Genomic DNA, 15,639 nt, shown 5'->3' on the forward strand with positions numbered 1-15,639 from the left:
TTGATAATGAAAAAACGTAAATAATATACGAAAATATCATTTTATAACAAAGGCAACAGTAGTATGCCGCTGTTCGAAATGAATCGATAGAAAAAAACAAATCCGGGTTACAAACTTGAACTGAGAGAACCGCATCAAATATAAGAGGAGAACAACGACGCAACAGAAACACAACATTAAAATCTAACACTCACAGAAACAAACTTAGCATTAGGCTAAATCCGATGAGAATAACAAATATAACACCAAGACTAAATACATGAATTTGGGATAGAAAAGTACCGGGACACGTCTTATAGCAATGCTAATTTACACTCAAATAGAAGAGCAGACAATTGACACAACAGAAACACAACTTTAAAATGTAACACACATAGAAACAAACTATAATATAACAATGGCCATTTTCCTGACTTGGTACAGGACATTTTTAAGAGGAAAAAAATGGTGGGTTGAACCTGGTTTTGTGGCACGCCAAGCCTCCCGCTTTAATTGCAATTTTAAGTATATCATTAAAATGACAACATAACATAACGGAAGGCAAATAATAAATTGTTAATAAGGTAAGAATAATTATAGATCTTTAATATAATTGATAAGCCGATTTGACTGTGTTTAAGCTACAAGTTATATCCCAGAAAAAAATATATTTTGGGGTGAAAAGGGCAAACAATCAACGCAGTCACAGATTTCTGGCAATATTGTATATTTTCATTGTTGATGCTAATTCAGGTCAAATAAATATTGAAATAGTTAATTAAATATGTTATAATCATTTGTTGACATGAATCATTCTATATTTTTATTTTCTTGTATGTTGGGTTATAAAATGTTAAAATTAATCAAAAATCAGATTTATGGAATTTACAAATATTTTTGAATTAACTCATCTTCAATATTGTTGATTAGCCAATTTCACTGTCATAAGTCATATCCCAGAAAAATACATGATAACTAAAGTAATTGATTTTGAAACAAATCATCAAATGGTGTTTTTTTTAATGAGTAACAATAGATTAAAATGCGACCAATGGAAAGGGTATCCTCACATACAACATATAGTTAATAATAAAACACACATCACTATATAAAATTTGAAATTAAAAGTACATAATGTTTTACTCTTCAACAACATTAGCATCACTCTTACTGTCAGGCAGCACATTTTCTAACTCCATATGACACTGACTTTTCATGGTACAGTTTTTTAACAAGATACTACTACACAGCAGCAACATGAGAACATGCTCTAACAACTCTAGCTCCAACTCTGCATAGGCAGCACTATGAGTCAATGTATGATTCACTATATCTGCTCCATAGTTGATGCTTCTTTAAAGAAAGAAGTATGACGGTTTTGTATCTTAACCCTGAGAAAGTAAGATGTCTTTCCTGTGAAAAAAAAATATATCACTTTCTTTATATGTGTACTCCGATGATATAAATGGTCGCAAGTTTCATTTCTGATAAAAAGGCTTTTCTACCTCAGGCATAGATTACCTTAGCTGTATTTGGCAAAACTTTGAGGAATTTTGGTCCTCAATGCTCTTCAACTTCGTACTTTTTTGGCATTTTTAACTTTTTTTGGATTCGAGCGTCACTGATGAGTCTTTTGTAGACGAAACGCGCGTCTGGTGTAAATACAAAATGTAGTCCTGGTGTCTATGATGAGTTTATTCATCCCACATGTTATAGTAAGTTCTTCACCATCTAACCAAGTAAATTCTCCAATTCACATTCTGAAGCTACCTTCCATATCCCTTTTTATACCCCATTTATGGGCATTCGTCCGTTCGTCTACATACAAGCCTTTTGAAAATTTGTTATTCGTTGAACATTAAATTTCATGGTTCGCCAGTACCCACGAAAGCCACCAAAATTGTTATCCCACGAATAATAATGAATCCACAGTACATATACACGAGTCTAAATTGAAAACTACGTTCAAACCTATGATTGCGTTGTATATACATTGTATATATATTGACAATTCAGAGAATCAGGATGTTCAAGCCAAATCAAAGATTATCACAGAGGAGATTATACAAAATCAGGTCGAAACAGAGGCACTAGATACAGAAGAAACTGCTAGTGAGGAGGAACGTGCAGACTTCTTTCAATCTGTTATAGATGCAGAGCGAAAAAAGATTTGTGATGAATATGAAAAAGAAACATAAGAAGAAAGAGAGGAGAGACGTGAGAAAAAAAAGACAGGAAAAGATGAGAAAAATGTTTGAGGAGTTCCACAAACCAGCAGTTAGTCCATTATCGGCGTCGGAAGAATCAGGTCCAGCAAATGAGCATTACCATCTGGTAGATGAAATATACTATAATTTTGCATTTTTATAGAAAATATATATCTATACTATCTATACTATTAAACGAGAAGACCTCATTTTGTGTGTCATTTCTCTTCCTTCCACAGTAAATCAATCATCATGCCTGTGTGTCCTATAGGTAACAGGCATAGTCGCATTTGTCATCCATTCTTATGAGTATTCAGATTGAGTTATTTTGGGAGAAAAACGACAAAAAAGGAGTCCGCATATAATTCCCTCATCGGACTAACTTTAAGTCATAGATTAGACTTCCGGTTTAAAACATGCACAAATACAACCAATCGTATGATAGATAACAAAAATGAAAAATAAATAAGCCATTCAGAGCGTTCTACATGTCATGGTGTTTAGATCGCAAAATCACAACTATTATACCTCCATAGAGAGGACAATTATTTTTCGCGTTTATCTACATTTTTTTTGTTTTCTTTGAATGTTTACTATTTAAGGGGTATACCACTTGCATATATATATAAATAAGTAAAAACATGCTCAATTTCATCTAAAACTACCTCGACCGAAAACTTTAACCTGAAGCGGGACGACCGAACGCACGGATGTACAGACTAGAAAACATAATGCTCATAAATGGGGCATAAAATGTTTTTTGTTGAAAGGGAAAATAGTGATTTGGCAATAATGAAAGAAAGGTATACATTAGAGGCAGTGAGGACCTTTTTCGAAGCGGATCGGGATCGGATGTTTAAAGCTCGGGATTAGGGGATTGATCCTTACGGGATCCGGGAATATATTTTTCGATTTCGGGATCAGGACCCCTCCGACCAACCCTCAAATTAGCCTCTGTCGGTCTTAGTTATTTATACATGATTCATATCCTACCATTGAAATGTTTATAAGGCTCTCAAAAGAAAAAGCAGATAGGATTGTCTTAGAAGCATATTTTATTAGACTAATAATGGTCTATATATAAGCAGTTACATTTATTTTATGTTTGAAATGGTGCAGATTTTTAATTTGACTTTTACCAAAAGAAGCATTGTAGCAAAGGAAAAGAAAAATTGTGGTCTGAGGACAGACACACGAAAATAATTGAATTTAACAGAAAGGAATCAAATGTCGGACTTTGGAAAAAGGGAGAGGCGAAAGAGAAGAGAGCTTTTGATACCTTTTATGAAATTCTCCATACATAATATCTTTTACAAACTAGAGGCTCTAAAGAGCCTGTGTCGCTCACCTTGGGATATGTGAATTAAACAAAGGTAGCTGACAGTTCATGACAAAATTATGTTTAGGTGATCGTGATGTGTTTGTACATCTTACTTTACTGAACATTCTTGCTGCTTACAATTATCTCTATCTATAATGAACTTGTCCGTGAAGTTTCAGTGGAAAAAGTTAGTAAAATTTTACAAATTTTATGAAAATTGTTAAAAATTAAGTGCCAGTCTGCCTAAGAATCAGGCAGTGGTGTAAACATGACCAAAAAAAAACCACCCAATTTGACATTGATTTCAGTTCATAATATGTAGTTATGCACAAAAATAACATTCATTTTCATTTTCTGTTCTGGTAATAGAAGATACAATTTGGTTGAAATGCACTAGAAATTAACGAATAAGGGGAGATAACTCTGTAATTTGCTATCATTCTAACCAATTTTCTAACGAAGTTATTTTCTATTACCAGACACACACACACGAAAGACTAATACTTTTTAACTTAGGATGATGGTTAGTATTAAATAGCACGATTAGCTCGGTGGGTTTTTTCTAATCATGTTTTGCCTGATTCTTACAAAGACTGGCACTTAATTATAAAGGACAATAACTTCTTAGGGGGTCAATTGACCATTTTGGTCATTTTGACTTATTTTTGAGTCTTAAATTGCTGTACATTATTGCTGTTTACAGTTTAAATCTATCTATAATAATATTCAAGATAATAACCCAAAACAGCAAAATTTCCTTAAAATTACAATTTAGGGGCAGCAACCTAACAACGAGTTGTCCGATTCATCTTAAAATTGTAGGTCAGTTAGATCTGGACTAGATAAACAATTTCACTCCTTGTCAGATTTGCTCTAAATGCTTTGGTTTTTGAGTTATAAGCCAAAAACTGCATTTTATCCCTATGTTCTATTTTTAGCCGTAGCGGCCATCTTGGTTGGTTTGCTCAGTCACAAAACACAATTTCTAAACTAGATAGCCTAATAATGATTCTGGCTATGTTTGGTAAAATTTGGCTCATTAGTTTCAGAGGAGAAGATTTTTGTAAAAGTTAACTAAGATTTACAAAAAATGGTTAAAAATTGACTATAAAGGGTAATAACGTAAAGGGGTCAACTGACCATTTTGGTCCTGTGACTTATTTGTAAATCTGACTTTGCTGAACATTTTTGCAGTTTACAGTTGATCTCTATCCATAATAATATTCAAGATAATATCCAAAAACAGCATAATTTCCCTAAAATTACCAATTCAGGGGCAGCAACCCAACAATGGGTTGTCTGATTCATCCGAAAATTTCAGGGCAGATAGATCTTAACCTGATAAACAATTTTACCCCATGTCAGATTTGCTCTAAATGCTATGGTTTTTGAGTTATAAGCCAAAAACTGCATTTTACCCTTATGTTCTATTTTTAGCCATGGCGGCCATTATGGTTGGTTGGCCGGGTCACAAAACACAATTTTTAAACAAGTTACATCAATGATGATTGTGGCCAAGTTTGGTTTAATTTGGCCCAGTAAATTCAGAGGAGAAGATTTGTGTAAAAGTTAACGACGCCGGACGACGACAGACGACGGACGCCAAGTGATGAGAAAAGTTCACTTGGCCCTTTGGGCCAGGTGAGCTAAAAATCATTCTACAACAGTTCACAAGCTGTATATACCCGCGATTTCGCGGTTGTGTTCTAGTAAATAATGAAAATAATAAATCAGTTTGTCTATTGGTCCGAAGTCCTAAATTTGAATCATATAACAATTGTTCCATACGATTGCATTCAGGCGAGTCATTGTTGATGTTGATAAAAGTATTTTTTTTGATTTTATAATACACTAGAACACATCCGTGACTGAATTGAAGTATATAACTATAATTAAGCCTTATTTTAGAATTGGAAGACACACATTTTTCTCTGCTTTCAAATCTTTCTGTTTGAACCCGTCGACCTGGAACTTATAAATTATTAATAATATTAGTTAGTTTTTGGGAAAACAAAAGATCATGGAATGGAGTATTTCTTAATCAACAGCATTAATTGTCCTATATTAGTTATAAATAAAATTGAATTTCTTGAATCGCTGTTTTACTTCAGGCCCGCTAACAAATTGAAAATTGTACTAGTGCACGAATCTGATCATGGGTACAGCACTACCTGTGACTAAAAAACTATAAATTTCTATTTGTTCGCTATGTTTTTACCTGAATAACTGTATATAGAATTAAAGCTTAATAACCAAGGAATCTCATTGTACCAGAGATCGGGGACTTAAAACATCGGTGTTTTTTTAATTTCAACATTTTTTCGCAAAAAGTGGTTAAAATTCAGACCGGAAATGTTACATTCCGCCATCGTGGGTATTAAAATGGTTCTGTACTAAATATGTTTGCGAATATTGAACGGGTTTTTTTTTTAACGAATAAAACTGACTTTAGAATAGCTATTTAAAGTACCAGAAACATATTTGAGCGTTTTGTTAAGTCAGAATATGCCGTCAAAAAAACGAATTATGTTCATAACAGCGGTGTCCAAAAAAAAGTTGGAAGAAAAGGTCAATAATTTCTAAATATTTACATTCTTATTAAAGCTACAACTAACAAATTCTCATTTTTAAACATTATTGAGCTGGTAGTTGAATATGAGCACGGTAGTTTTTGACGAACAGATTTTATTTACCATTTTGACAGCCAGGTCTTCGTGGTGTCCGGTTGTTATGAACGTAAAAATATGCAATTGCTTCGTATTTAGAACTACAATGTGCTCCACCTAAATGTAAAATGGAATATTCCAGTACACACAAACTTATGACGTAGCTATCATATTGATGTGACTACACTCATAGATGTGACCACATACACAACGTCGGTGTCCGTCCATAGAAGAGGTAAGTTATGAACGTTAGAAAAGATAGAGTAGCTAGTTTTAATTAATTTTAAAGATTTTCGTAAACAGTATGAATGTCATATGAAGTTTATAGCAAAGCATAGTATCTCTTTAATGGAATTGATGTATTTGTATGGGTTATAATCTTTGCAAATTGCAGAAATTCAGTTTTATATACCGACTTGGCGTAAGGGGCATGGTGTCCATAGTTATGAACAAGACGTTTATTTAAATTTTAACTTGAAATACAAATTATTCAAAGACTTTGCAATCGAAAATATAAGCCATTTTTAGGGCTACATAGATTTGGTCGAAATACTAAGTCTGAGGTGCACGATAAACTTTAAACAGAGTGATTTATGACGTTCATAATTCTGACACTAAGATACAGTATTGGTGTTATGAACAAATGTATTTATCTGTTTTTTAATTAAATGAAATGGATTACTGATGCACCTTCTAAATAAAATCTATAACATTTTATGTTTGATTTTATTTTATCATGTCACACATTAAATACTTTTGGGATGAATATTAAATTTTCAATAACAACATTGTTCATAACGAAGACACAATATGTATGTGTCTGTTGTTATGAACAATTATGGTTAATTATTTTTATATAATTCTGAGCTATAAAATTACAAATTTGTAATATTTCCAAGAACACTTATGTTATCTTTAAAACAGGAGTTGTTAAAATTGCCAGAAATGTTCAACTTTTAGTATAATTCATTTGAATTTCTGAAAATCTTTGTGTTCATAACCATGACACCACAATAAGTACAGTTTTAATATATTGTTATGAACGTTTTTATTTTGATCTAAATATTGTGCTAACTGGTGTTTAACCTAGCTACATATAACAAAACCTTTTACATTCATTTCATGATTTTATTCTATCAGGAAACACAATATTTGGTTCTTTGCAATTGATGGCTATCTTTCAAAATCAATAGCGTTCATAACAGGGACTCTCAATTTCTGTGTCCATTTGTGTCCATTGTTATGAACAATGTTGATTTAGTTCTTCATGTGCATTTCCGAGCAATAAATTAATAAAAATCAAAAAAAATCAAGAAAACTTCTTATTGTTTAAACACCAGCAGTCCTTTTATACTGCCTGAAATCTGTTAATGTTTTAATTTATCTAAAATCAGGGGAAATCTTTTTGTTCATAACAAGGACGTGCACTTTTTATATACTGTTATGAACAATTCTTTTTGAATTGACATGTCATGTTCAATGAACATTTACCTGGGTAACAATAATGCAATCTAAAGCATTTCATAAATGATTTAATTTCATGATAATATACATTTAATTTATTTTTGTCATTTAGGGTAAATTTTCAATAACAGTAATGTTCATAACAGGGACACAAACTATCTGTGTATTTTGTTATGAACAAATATGATGTTGTTCTTTATTTGTAAATCTGAGCAATGGTTTAATAAATCAGTAGTGAAATTCAGGAAAACGTCTTGCATTATTTTAATATATCAGTAAATTTGAAGTTGTATGAAATCTGTTAAGTTTTAATTCATATATTACGCAAAAATATTTGTGTTCATAACGATGGACGTGCCTTTTAATAATCTGTTATGAACGTTTCTTATTGAGTTAAATATTTAGTTGAATGATCATTAATCTGGATAAAAATCATTTTTTAACTCACTCTAGCATTTAGTTAAGCACAGCTTGTAGTTTGATATTGTTGGACTCTTTGCCATTTAAATTCTCTAAGATACAAATTTGGTCATAACTGTGGACGTCATTACGGGCACCAGTGGTTATGAACAAATAATTAGAAGCATTGCTGAACTGTTTGTAAGCATGGAACTTATTTGCAACAAAAAATACTTTTATATATTGACCATTATTTCACTTAGTATTATAGTTGGATAAAGAATAGTACAGAAATGAGAATTACAACAAACCAAAATATTTGTTCATAACAAACAAATGACATTGCTGTCTTATGTTATGAACAATATTGATGTTTTGATTACATAAAAAACATAATGTTTATGATTGTTTTATCATCTTATATGCTTAATCAGTATCATCACAAAGTTAATGGAGTGATGAAAGATACATTTTTGAGTAGGCATAGATTTTAATCACTGAAATGGCACACCTACAAATGTTCATAAAAATACCTTTCACAGAGCGTTGATCCTTACTGCAATCCAAAAAAAATATATATAAATGGAATTTTCCTTTTAACGCTTTTTAGTTTCAAACCTTTATAAAATAATTAATTTCATTTCAGATGGAATCAGTTGGGAAAAGAAAAAGATTACTACCAATCAAAGAAGACATTGAAGATAAAATTTCAAGAAAAAAACCTAGAGAGTACGCACAAGAATATAGAGATCGAATAAAGAGAAACACAGAAATTTATAAACTGCACAGACATAATGAAACGATCCGTATCAAGGAATACAGAGAAAAAGGTCAGACAGAGGAGGCAAAGCAAAGGAACAGAGATTTGCAGAGGGCTCGACAGCAAAAATACAGAGAGAGACTTAAAGATCTTGGAAAAACCAATCCTGTAAAAACCAAAAACAAGACATCCCCAGGAAATGCAACGACGAAAATGGAGAGAAGATAGACAAAAACACAGACTTTGCATGAGTACTCAAAAGAAAACTGCAATAAATTCCAAACGAAGGGAAAAAAAAAACCAACAAAAAACCTTAGAAGCACTGCAACTTCGATTGTAGAAACAAAACCAGCAAAACCAGCAGAGGAAATATCAACAAATGCATTCAGAACAGCAAAGTCCCGTGAGAAGAAAAAATTATCTGTATGTGTAAACGCTATGCCAAATAACCCCAGTTTAAGGGCAGCAGCTATTGAGGCATCTATTAATGAACAGTCGCCAGGAACAAAAAAATGTATTCATGACAAATTAGGTGCATCAAGTCCTTGCACGAATGCAAGAAGAAAACTAGCAATGGATGCTTTTGGTTCTGTTAAAGATGCTCTAGAAAAACTTAAAAGAAAAAGAAGCAAAAAAGACATTCGCTCCAGACGAGTAATTGCTCTTGCATTAAAGATCAAAGGAAAAGCATTCATGAAATCAGCCGGAATCTCGCGGAAACTTGGTAAAAGATTAGAAAGTTGCAATAGAACAGGCTGGGAGGAAGAAAGAAAAAAACGTAAGGATGCTCTTACAGACGCAAAACAGGAGGAGATAAAGAATTTTTACGAAGATAATAGCAAACATATACCAGATATGCGAGGTCCAGTGAAAAGAGACAGAGAATATGAAGGTAGAAAAATCATGGAAACCTCTTTGAGAGCTAGCTATGACAGGTATGCAACAGATGTACAGGACCCAGTAAGTTACGGTACATTTGTTAGGCATAAGCCTAGGAAAATTCTTCCATGCACAAATCACAGGTTTAGAGAGTGTCTATGTGAATACTGTTTGAACATTGACCTAATGATAAAGTCCTTAAACTCATTTTGCACATCACATGAAAATCCTGCATGTACTATTATTGATAGATATGCTGCATCACGCTTAACCTTATGCCCAAAGGTTGATGGAAACACGTACAGAAAACCTTGTCTTGATCGGGAATGCACAAAATGTGGCACAGGCAACATTCTTCAGCATTTTCAAACAGTCCTTGTTGAACCATATTGTACCACACCGGTCACCTGGTGTCAGTGGGAGAGTCGGGCATTGGGTAACGCATCACGAATGATGACTAAAGTAAAGAAAGAGAGTGTGCTGGAGGGGATGATAGAAGAATTCATTTCAAAAATGAAAACATTTTCAGTTCATTTGTTTAATGCCAAATGGCAGTACGATATGTATAAACAGTTAGTCAGAGAAATCCCAGTAAAAACTGCTGTTTTCTGTATGGATTATGCCGAAAATTTCACCTGTAAGGCTCAAGATGCTCCGCAGGGATTTCATTGGAGCAATATTCATTGCACCATCCACCCAATTGTTGCAAACTATATTTGCAATGAATGTGAACAAGACCCAGTTCCAGTGATTACTGATTCCATCATCTATATCTCGGATGACTTGACACATGATCATCATGGTGTCCAACATTTTGTTGGCCTTTCCATCGAAAAGCTCCAAGAAGAATGCAATGGCACTTTGCAAACGGTCATACAGTTCTCAGACGGCGCCCCAACACAGTACAAGAACAAAATAAGCTTTACACATTGTTCCTTTTCAAATGAGGACTTTGGTATAGCTACAGAGAAACACTTCTTTGGCTCACGACATGGTAAGGGCCCATGTGACCGTGAAATTGGTGTTTTAAAAAAAACTGCAAAAGCAGCAGTAGCAGCAGGTAGTGAATGCATCCTGTCCCCTAGAGAGTTTTTCAATTACTGTAACAGTAAACTGATTCTGCCTAGAAAGCCAGAGGAACACTCACATACACGAAGGAGGTTTGTTTTTGTTGAAAAAAAAAATGTAAAAAGAAATTTTCCAGAAAGAACAGAAGTAAGGCCCTTGAAAGACACCAGAAAATTCCATTCCATACGGTCTGTGCAACCCCATGTTATCAGTACAAGAGAAAGAAGTTGCTTCTGTGAGAGCTGCATGGGTATTGTCCAGGAGCCTTGTACAAATGCAGAGATAACCGGCAATTGGTCAGTAGCTAGGTTAGCACCGCTTGCAGAAAACAGACGTAAGCAGACTATACCTAGAAATAGACCTCAGCCAGTACCAGATGAAGGTCAGGAGGAACAACCAGTACCAGAGGAACAAGAGGGACAACCAGTACATGATGAAGGTCAGGAGAAACAACCAGTACCAGAGGAACAAGAGGAACAACCAGTACATGATGAAGGTCAGGAGGAACAACCAGTACCAGAGGAACAAGAGGAACAACCAGTCCATGATGAAGGTCAGGAGGAACAACCAGTACCAGAGGAACAAGAGGAACAACCAGTCCATGATGAAGGTCAGGAGGAACAACCAGTACCAGAGGAACAAGAGGAACAACCAGTCCATGATGAAGGTCAGGAGGAACAACCAGTACCAGAGGAACAACCAGTACATGATGAAGGTCAGGAAGAACAACCAGTACCAGAGGAACAAGAGGAACAACCAGTACATGATGAAGGTCAACCATATCCAGATATAGGTCAGTAGCAATTTATGAATCAAAATGTTGTCGATATTTTATCTCTCCCCCTTTGATAGCAAAACGAGGGAGGGTGTATTAAGTACTCAGTATGTAAGTTGTTTCGTATTTAAAAAAAATATTTGACTGTGACTTTTAGATGAAGAACAATGAAGGCATGGTTGTCCTGCTATTACTCTATTTTACTTAGATTTATTGGCTGTGCCACACAAGCGGGAGGTTTGGCATGCCTTAAAACAAGTTTAACACACCATTATTTGTTTTGAAAAATGTCCTGTACCAAGTCAGGAATATGCCTATTTATCCCTTGTCCTTTCATTTTGAATTAGTACCATGTCTGTATTTTAGAGACCCATATCAACTTTCTAATTGCCTATAGATATGGCCAGGTCATTGATAATTAGTTTAATATATAAAACTTCACTAGAGTTATTTGGCATGATTACATTTATCACTGGACTCGTTGGACTAGTACAAAACAATCTTAATTCAAATTTATTCTTTTCAGATAAAGCCGATACAGATCCATTCTACCTAGAGAATCTGTTGTTCCCTTCTACAGGACTTTGGGACACTGATATGTTTCTACAAGGTGAAGTTTTTTTCATATGTATTGCTTCAAAAGAACATAAAGAATTTATTATTATTATTAATTATTATAATATTTGATCCACAAGATGAGCATGATTACAAATTGTATCATCACTGAGGCAGAAAGCAAAATACGGAATGTCCTAATAATAACCTTATGTAAAGAGAGAAAAAAGAAGTTTAGTTTAGTTTAAAAAAAAAACCTAATTTAGTCATGGTAGATTCAATAGTCAAAATCAATTTCTTCAGTATCCTTTCTATGTCAGTGATCTGACTGTACAGACTGGAACACTTACATAAAAAGGGTATTTTCAAAGGGTACTAAACTTTTAACTAGAATAAAATTTGTATGTCATATTTTTTTTACAGATGGCGAGTTAATAAATACAAGTGACAGTTATAGCCCAGTATCAACCGCCACAGTCCAACATATTCTGGAGCTCCTTCCAGAGAGTCCACAGAAGAAACCTGAACCAAGGTGACTATGTCTTTCCTACTTGATGCATATTTTCAACTGTATGAAATAATCCAAACTGTAAAAGTAGAATCAATTGAGAAGATTGTTTTTTATCATTTTTACAATTACCTTAATGCCATAACTTTAATTTTTCTTGATATATTACAATAATTGACTGATAATTTAAGGTTCAAAGTTGGAGATTATGTTACTGTTTCCCTTCCCTTGGGAAAAAAGAAGAAATGTTTTGTTGCAGAGGTATAATTGTTCTGTTGATTAATTTTTTGTTTGTTTCTGTTCTCATTATCTCGCCTCTAGTCATTGATATAACCATGATGGCCTTTTGCAATCACTATGTATCCATCCGTCGTTTTAATTTTCTCATTTAAAGATCTCATCCTTTGAAACTACTGGGTCAATTTGAATCAATAGTTTTGTCTGGTAGGTTTATGTCGGATCGACTATCATTATGGAAACTAGTTTAAAGTTGGACCTTGAGGTAAATGCATTTAATGATGTTACTCCTCAAAACTACTGGACCAATTAGAACCAAACTTGTTCATGTTGATAAAGACCGTCCTAAGATAATCTCCTTTTAAGATTTGGTCAAGCAGGACTGTATCCAATTCAAAAATGCCAACAGTAGGTAACATACTAGAGCACATTGGTCTTTTGGGTGGCCTATGAGCAATATTTCAGATGAGCGATACAGTCTCTTGAGAGCTTCGTGTTTAAATACTCTTTTTTTTTGATTAATTTGTATACTTTAGTTACAATTTACAGCAGAGGTATGTTTTTATTCAATCGTTCTGTTGCATTTTACGTTATTTCTTTTGATGTTTAAATAAATATTTCTGAGTTACAATATACATTTTCTCTTATTACAGATTTTTGCATATTATATTTTAAAATCATTTACTGTTTATTTAGACGTTAACATTATGAATCAAATTACAAAAGCAGAGGTTTATGTTCATCAATATTTATATATACTCGACTTATTAACTGCAAAGTTCAGTTTATAAGTTGATTATCATTGTGTTCTTTCATATGATATAACCAATATGGTACATGTTTTTAAATTTTTGAATACATTTTTTTTTATAGATTTTGGAAGTATATGAAGACAGTGAGGAATTGTGGTTGACATACATGAAAGAATGTTCTGTTGGACTGTATCAATGGCCAAAAAAGACTGACCGCAGCTTGGAGAATTTTTCAAGCATTATTAAATCATTGCCAAAACCAGTGATCTCGGAAAAAAGCACCAACATTAGACAGTTATATGAATTCCTTGAATAAAAAATAATTTGTCATGAATACATTGTTATATTGGATGCTTTAAGGAAATTCATAAAGAAATAAAACAAACTATTTGTATTTAATGAAAACATTTTTTAACAAGTTTTATCGCTGTCTAGACTTTGCCCTTACTGCTAAATGGAATCTAAGGATGGTTTTGTATTTCTATTACCTTCTTCACCTAAACTACTAGGTACTTTTCAACATAACTTCCAGGAACTCCTAGATGGGAACCTTTAAAGTAACTTTTGGTACACAATTCAACGTTTTGGTGTCCTTGTTATGAACACCCATAATTTCTGCAATCATGGTTTTATTCACAGAATGTGTATTGTTAAGTCTTCAAACTGTTATATATGGTATTGTTTGATTCAATAGCTTCACCTATAAAGTTACTGAAATATTTTCTCATTCACACTGCAAACTTAATGAAAGATCCGAGAACAAAATTTCTGTTCATAACGGTGTCCAAAGATGTTGTGTCTTTTATTTTTTACTGTAGGCATAAATAATAACAAACTGGATAATTGTGTGTTCAGGTAGTTGTTTTAAATAGTATGAACACCGATTATTCTGTTCAACTTGACTTGGTACTGGTTCTTTGTAGCAGAAAAGGACACCGGTTATGAACATAAGATTTTTTTTTTACATTGAATTAAAGTCGCGTACAGAAAAAAACATATTATCCACAGCTCTATAATTTTGGAAACAATAACTTTGGATATTGGGCTAAATAAATAGCCCATAATATTAGCGATTGAATGACTTTTATTTTCCAGTGATTTTGTAACATAATGTGACCCATGATCAGATTCGTGCACTGACATACCTATATGCCTCATTTTAAGTCCAGATTTTTAGTATTCGTATTGTTATCTTAGAAAGCCTTACTGGTTAAAATACTACAATAAGGAACAATTCGACAAAGTTTTAATTTAGTAGTGTCATCCCTGTTATAATGACCCGTTTATATAGCAAAATCCTAAAAACACCGTTTGGTGGTGTACCTGTCAGATGCGGAACGTAGATAGGTAAAAGGAAAATATACTATTGCTATCGGATTCGACCCAGAACTCGTTGATTATTGGCAATATTAATTATGAGGAAAACAAAAGGGTCTGGAGTGGTGTAATTTTAAATCTACACCATTGTCCTATATTAGCTATAAGTGAAGTTAAATTCTTTGATTAATTGTTTTTACCCCATTACGGCTGACAAATTGGACCTCGATATTTTAGTATTATAGATATAAGAGGAGAACAACGACACAACATTAAAATGTAACACACACAGATACGGACTAAGCACTAGACAAAATTCGATAACAATAACAAATATAACATCAAACCAAATACATGAACTTGATATAGATAAGTACCGTGACACGTCTTATAGTAACGTAAGACATGCAAATTTATAATGTTGGGTGTAAATATAAAAAAACAAATGTATAGTTTGTACTTGTATATATTTAGATAGTAGATCTTGTGTTATGCTTAATGGGTACTCTAATGTGTACCTACTCTGTACAACTCTGTACATAATTTGAAATACATGACTACCCTCCCTTGCTCTAATAAGAAGAATTTGACATTCGTTTGACTGTTTTTTATTATTTTGTATGTTATGGAGAAAACTTTATTGGAGATTTTATTTGTCTGCCACGACTACTATACTTTGGAGAAACTGGTTCCGTTTCAACCTTGTGAACATTTTCATCTTGTATATCATTGATATTGTCAACCGTGTATTC

General features: G+C 33.3%; 1 protein-coding gene across 1 annotated transcript; it reads left to right on the forward strand.

The window, feature by feature from the left end:
• Window positions 1-2,160: 2,160 nt before the first annotated feature.
• On the forward strand, window positions 2,161-13,846 carry LOC134722685 (uncharacterized). The gene is made up of 6 exons (XM_063586305.1): window positions 2,161-2,313; window positions 8,683-8,964; window positions 9,049-11,536; window positions 12,045-12,128; window positions 12,497-12,605; window positions 13,692-13,846. Exons 1-6 carry the CDS (start codon window positions 2,161-2,163, stop codon window positions 13,729-13,731), a joined length of 3,156 nt encoding a protein of 1,051 aa, XP_063442375.1. The 3' UTR covers window positions 13,732-13,846.
• The last annotated feature ends 1,793 nt before the right edge of the window (window positions 13,847-15,639 follow it).

This window comes from Mytilus trossulus, chromosome 6 (assembly GCF_036588685.1).
Source record: "Mytilus trossulus isolate FHL-02 chromosome 6, PNRI_Mtr1.1.1.hap1, whole genome shotgun sequence".
In the NCBI taxonomy this organism is placed as follows: domain Eukaryota; kingdom Metazoa; phylum Mollusca; class Bivalvia; order Mytilida; family Mytilidae; genus Mytilus; species Mytilus trossulus.